The sequence below is a fragment of the Gambusia affinis genome, linkage group LG03, assembly GCF_019740435.1.
Source record: "Gambusia affinis linkage group LG03, SWU_Gaff_1.0, whole genome shotgun sequence".
NCBI lineage: Eukaryota > Metazoa > Chordata > Actinopteri > Cyprinodontiformes > Poeciliidae > Gambusia > Gambusia affinis.
In genome coordinates this window covers 19,794,775-19,801,255 of record NC_057870.1, presented here as the reverse complement: position 1 = coordinate 19,801,255, position 6,481 = coordinate 19,794,775, and the positions used below count along the sequence as shown (strand labels likewise).

Here is a 6,481-nt window from a genome sequence, read left to right as displayed (position 1 = left end):
TGTTAGCAGTGTTGCGTTGCAGAAAGCAGGTCCTGGGTTCAGATGCCAAGTTGGAGTCTTTCTCTGTGGAGCCTCCATGTTCTTGTTGTACACGTGTGGATTTTCTCTGGGTATTCCGGTTTCTTTCCAGAGTCCACAAACAGTGTTTTTCCTCATGTGTCTTTGTGATGTCCTGTGAGGGAACAGGTTGCTATAATCGATTAATGTATTAATTTATTTAGATATGGTATCTGCCTTCAGTTAAAAAAAAAAAAAGTAAAATGAATTGTGCATGTGTAATGACTAAAAACCCTACTTACAATTGTGCTCAGATACTAAACAAACAAACAGTCAGGAATTGACAAAAAAAAAAAACTGTGCTGAGACAAAATGTTTCTTCAGTGCAGTCAATTAAAATGTACATTCAGATGAGCCTTATTTGTCAGATTAAAGTAAATGTTAAAATATTATCCTTTAAGCAGGTATTAAACGTAGTTTTTAAAGCCCACTTTTCTGTGTTACATTTTTTTCTTTATTGTTCTGATGCTATTTTCCAATCTTAAATGTTTGGAAAATTGCTTTAAATGTTAAACTTCTCCACTTTCAGTAGCTGGAGGAGAATATTCTTATTATAATAAGGAGCTCCTGAAATATATACATTTTTCAATAATACTTTCAGTTTTTCGAATATGACTGTTTGTACATTGTATGGCCATGGTTTTATTTATTCATTTACTTATTTTCACAGATTGTTTTGGCTCAACTGTCCTGTATTAGAGCCCGGGCATGGATCGTACACTCCTTCTTGCACCACCGACATTTTCCATGATTCTATAACTTAATGTGCTTTATGATATCTCATCAATTCAAAAGTGGCCATCAAAGCCTTAAAAACAAAAGCTCCAACTCAGAGCTTTTCCAAATAAATAAAATAAATTCACTATGGGATAGGATTTCTCACCTGCAGTAAAACTGTTGTAATGATTCAGACATCAAAGTCCCTCTAAAGACCCACAAATTCCCAGGAGAAATCAGATGAAACTTGCCTCTGAATATGTGCTTAATCTGTGGTATGAACAAGCAGAAAACTGCAGCATCATTCAAGGATTCAATTTATGTCCTTAGGGCAACTGACCAGGCCAGATACTATGATAGCTGTGCTAAAGATAAAATAAGTCGTCATCATCTTCAAAGCACTGTAAAGTTCCTGGGCTGTTAACCACAGCTCAGTATCGCATCTGTCATGATTTTATATGCTGCACCAGGCTGCAGGATGTGTGCATCAGCAAGTGATGTATGGCTTGCTTAGCAATAATTAATGCCTTGATTCAGACTTAATGTTTGGCAGCTTCTGCATAATCTGGTACTGTGTAGAGTGTCTTGTCAAAAGTCTTCAAGCTCCTTGAATTTTTCCAATGTTTTCATGTTACAACCAATAATGGATCCATAAGAGGTTTCATTTTACCACGTTTTCCTTGTTTGTTGTTTTATTTTTTTTTTGAGTCATGTAAAGCATTGCAAATTGCCTTGTTGCTCAAATTTGATATATAAATAAAATTGCCTTCAAGTAACACACCATCACTGTGCATGTGTGCACATATGCACACATGCACATTTGGTTGCATGTGACACACCGTCACTAAATGTGTGTCACATGAAGTACACTCTGCACTGTATCTTTCTGCAATGGCTCCAAGCAGCAAACACATTTTTCCCCGGTTTTCTTTGAAAAACAGTTCAAACTCAGATTGGAAAGACAGCAGTTTTGAACTTTTTCCAGATGTACTCAATTGAATTGTGACTGTGGCACAGGAACACATAAATGGGTTTTGATCTGTATCTGTCCATCGTGGCTGCACGCTGTATGTGGTCCTGCAGAAGCATACATACATCTTCACCCCAATCTCAAGTCTTTTCTCATCTCAAACAAGTTTTCTACCAGTTTACGGAGGGACCCATGTGTTGGTAGGTTTACAGTTGTGCCAGAGCGTGGATATAGTTTTTTAAAATTCAACACCACCTCATTCCTGACTTGTTTGCTGTGTGGTTTTCTTGATGCACTAATGTTCTCCAACAAACCTCTTGGAGCTACGAAGAGCATAGATTTATACTGAGATGAGAACACACTCACACACACACTCGCACATATGCACACATGCACAATTGGTTGCAATGTAAATTTATTTAGAAACATCAAAGTTTCTTAACTTTGATGTTCTAAACTATGAATTAATATCCCACATTTTAATTTGTAAAAAATACCCATTTAAAACAATTTTCTTGCACTTTACTACTTTACACTTTTCTTTGTGTGTGTCTCTCACATCAGTACAAGTCATGCTCATCATTGCATCAATGTGTGCAATATCACAATCACAAATGATTACTTGGATGCAATATTTGGTGGGTTGATATATTTCAAGTGCCCTGTGCACCAGTTCTCCATGCCAGTGATATATTTGTCCTGTTGTGTGGATTTTTCATTGTCATCTATCGTCACAATGTTCAGCAATTCTATGGTAATTACATGTTTCCCTTACATTATGCAGCCCAAATTCGAGGGTTTGGACTTGTGTTAAATGGTTTCTATTTTCAGATGATTAACTGAAGATTGCGCAATATGAAGCTCAAGGCTTAGAAATTGTTTCATAACCTAACTCCACTTTAAACTTCTCCATAATCTGATTTCTGAAACATCTTCAGTCTTCCTCAGTCTTTGTGAAACCGTTTAATCACCGTTGTTTTCCAGCAAACCTGTGAGATCTTCACAGAACAGCTGGATTAATGCACAGATGAAATAACACCAGAAATATCACTTATCAGATTGTCTGATTTGTTGTCTAATTTTCCTCCCTCTTCACAAGAATGGCCTGCTTTTTCTTAATCAATTGTATGAAACATATTATGTTTGCTGTTGCTAAGTGAGAAAATTCTAAAGTTTCAGTGGTCTGAATGCTCTTACATGTCACTGAATGTCACGGTCCTGAAACACTGGGGTGTGTTGATTAGAACGACATTGCACTGATGCAAAATCAAGACATTTCTCAAGCTGGACTGCAGTCTGATATGATTGATAAAGTTTAATGAGCAATCAGCCTCGATGAGCATTGAGGAGGGTGGCGACATTTCATTCATAAACATGAAACTATTGATGAGGGCTTGAAATGATACCATGATGATATTGTGCAACATACCAAGAGCAAAGTGCTCTACTGAACGCAAATGACAAGCAATGAAGGAAGGATCTGTATCAAATATGTAATGCTTTACAAAAATGTTATCCACAAAACATCCCAAATAACAAACCCCTTAAGCGCTGCACGGAGTATCCATATTTCTGCAGAGACTCATGACAGCAACATAAAACTTGTTAAACTGACTTCATTTTTCTGCCACATATCCTATTTAAATGTTTATTACTGTCTTTTTTTTGTATGACAAAAATGTTAGAAGAGTTTCAAATGGAATATGTAACAAGCATCAAGACCAAAGGGTCCTGAGGACTTCATTGAACATGTTGGGTTTGAGTAACTTTATTTAAGGATGCAATTAAGAATACACAGAGTGCAATAAAAAGAATAACAAAAAAAAGAAGAAAATACATTTATAAAAAGGTTAAAGATCTTTAACATAAGCATTTACAATCCAACCTCAAATATATGCTGACAGATAAACCAAGTGTCTTCCCAGTCATCAGAGAAGCTGGAAAATGTGACCTTTGGTTAATGAAAACATGTTTATGGAAACATTACCCATGACCTGTGCAAAGTGTTGTGTTGAAGTTCTTCGAGAAAAAAATGTTGTGCAATTCTGTGAGAGTTTAAAAGCACAAAACGTCTCAACCTGACAGCTTTGTGGCAGCTGTGGAGCTGAGGGGACAGAAAAAAAATCAGTTTATTGAACTTGGACCATGTACCATGAGTATAAACTAGATTGATAATTGTATTTCTGTCTCTTTATTTGTATTATAATATTTAGCTTACCTGTTTTGTAACGTACAGACCAATACGTTTCAGGTGTTATAAAACCAGCAGGATATTAGCAACTGAGAGCTTAAGATGGAATATTGCAATAAGAAAAGATGCATCTTTATCCTTCTTAACAAAATTGGCAAAAATGAAGATTCATAACATCTACCAAGTCAAAACAATTGAGACCTTCATTGACTCTTGCTCCCCACTACCTCGCATGCACACTGAGCCACAGTCACACTTGTTAGCCTTTTAACATCAGTAAATGATAACCTAAGTAAATGAAAAGCAGTTTTCAAATGATAAAAAAATATACCAAGCTAGGGAATACCAAAGAATAAGATTAATGCTAAATGACTAATGAGACACAAAGTCATTAGAATCAGCATTTAAGTGCTTCACAGATATAAAAGAAATTGCAGAATAAAACCACATCATTAGCAAACTTTAGCCTTTAGCACTAGCATTATTGTTTGTTTTTTCCCTTTGTGTTTTTGCCAAACCACAGGCAATATCTCTCTCATACTTGTGACCTCCCTGCGTTAATATACAGCCCAGCTGGGAGGATCATTACAGACACTTCCTTCTACAACTGAGGAGGATTAGCTGCTCAATGAGAGAGGTGACGAGACATTTTTTGAGCACATTCATTTATCTGAGATGTGAATGCACTGTTATCATTTAGAGGACATCTCCAACTTGCACCGAAGAAGCAACATACAGAACACTTCATCGATCATGGATGTGAAGAAACAGCTGTTGTCCTTTGCCCGCATGTTCTTACCTTCTGTGGGATTTGTATTCACATGCATCGGAGCATACCTGGTGTCCCAGCAGAACAGGCAAGGCTTTGATCACAGGATGGTCCCTGTTTACATCATGATCGTCTTCGGCTTCCTGGCCATGCTCATCGGGGTGTTCTGGAGCCTCTGCCACACCATGAGGAGCAAGATGTACCACAGAAGAAGACACGACAGTGACATCCAGATCTTCACAGTTGAAAGGTGAAGCAGCCTGTGAATGCTTGCAGTGATATTTTAAAAAAATATCTTTTTTGCTCAATCTTTACGTGATCACATTTGCATGTAAAAGAAAATAGTTAAAATTGTTCATGTTTTTGATAAACCCACTCTATCTGAACCTGGATCTTCTCTTCAGCAGGCCGAGCTCCTTTCCTCCTCCGTACGAAGAGTCCCAGAGTCCCTGCCACGTCTGTCCAGGCAGCATGCATGAGGTGGTTGTATCAGTTGATGGAGTTCCCGTGGGTTTGGGTGTAGCGCCTCCACTGTACACCCAGAACAGTTCAGAGAGTCCAGACTGCAGGTGGAGCTGGGAGCAACCACCTCGATACAGTCAGGTGGTCCATACTGAACCCAGATAGATGGATGCATGGGAAGAGATGTTGCATCCAACACCAAAGGAGAAATGGGTTTTCAATCAACTCCCTAAGAGCAAAAACCACTAACTAGGAGAAGGTTCCTAAAAAATTATGGACATCACTAATTTTGTGACTTTGCTTTACTGCAAAATGACATCAGCTGCTGTGTCAACACCCAATCTGCACTGTCTCAGTGGACACTGTTTTCTGGGAATTACTGGGTGAAAACCTGTTGCGTTGGAACTGAAATGTGTGTTTAAGTTACTTGAATGATTTTGATTCTGGATCCAAAAGCTTTTTTAGCTTTTTTAGCAGTCCATCTTCAGTGCAAGTTGGACTGTTTGGTTTTGTAACAAGTAAGTCAGAGAACTGAATAACACCTCTGTTATATTTGAGACGTTTTACAGAGTAAGATCATAACATTTCCTAAAGATGTTGCACACTGTCGTACTGCTTGTTTGTGTAATGATGCATATTTTGTTCCTCAGATGTTCTTTTATCAAGGCTCAATATTGTCAATGTTTTTATATTTATTTTTAAAATTTTTATGTTGCAACACACTAAAAACAGTTAAATTGTCTTTAATAAATCCTGTTTTATGTTAAACCTGAAGTTACTTTAATTAAAACAAATCAACTACCTTATTTAGGCTACAACTAAATAACCTCTAAGTAACACAAATATATATATAAGTCTGCATTAAGACTAGGGAACAAAGAAAAAAATAAACAAAATACTGACGCTGAAATGCATGAGTGAGATAAAATTTAATATATTGTTTTGTTGGAGGATGTTTTGTTTTGATTCTCAATCAATTTCACATAAATAGGAACAATACAGATAACTGTTTTCAACCTGTTACTTTTAGAAAACATAAAAAGATCAGATGAACCAAGCAATCCAGGGAAATGATCTGAAACTTTGTCTCAGAGTTCAGCTGAAGGGAACGTTGGGGAGCTAAAAAAGATCATTTTGTTTATGAATAGTCCCACAAAATGACTATGTCTATATTGTTTAGTCAAGTTATTCAAGTCAAAGGTTGCAACCACAACATTATACAAGCAAAGAAAAGATTAACTAGTATGTCAACAGGACACCGCAGCTCAGCAGTGTTTGTAAAGAAACTTCAGGAAGTGTCTCATGAATTTTATGT

The 6,481-nt window shown here is 37.0% G+C and overlaps 1 protein-coding gene across 2 annotated transcripts; it reads left to right on the top strand.

Moving 5' to 3' along the window:
- The first annotated feature begins 3,376 nt into the window (after positions 1–3,376).
- LOC122828769 (transmembrane protein 252-like) lies at positions 3,377–5,974 on the top strand. 2 transcript variants are annotated; one of them, XM_044112628.1, is made up of 2 exons: positions 3,377–4,954; positions 5,112–5,974. In XM_044112628.1, exons 1-2 carry the CDS (start codon positions 4,617–4,619, stop codon positions 5,329–5,331), a joined length of 558 nt encoding a protein of 185 aa, XP_043968563.1. In that variant the 5' UTR covers positions 3,377–4,616; the 3' UTR covers positions 5,332–5,974. The 2 variants fall into 2 exon arrangements, with proteins under 2 accessions (XP_043968563.1, XP_043968562.1); XM_044112627.1 differs by having other exon boundaries at positions 3,378–4,954; positions 5,109–5,974.
- The last annotated feature ends 507 nt before the right edge of the window (positions 5,975–6,481 follow it).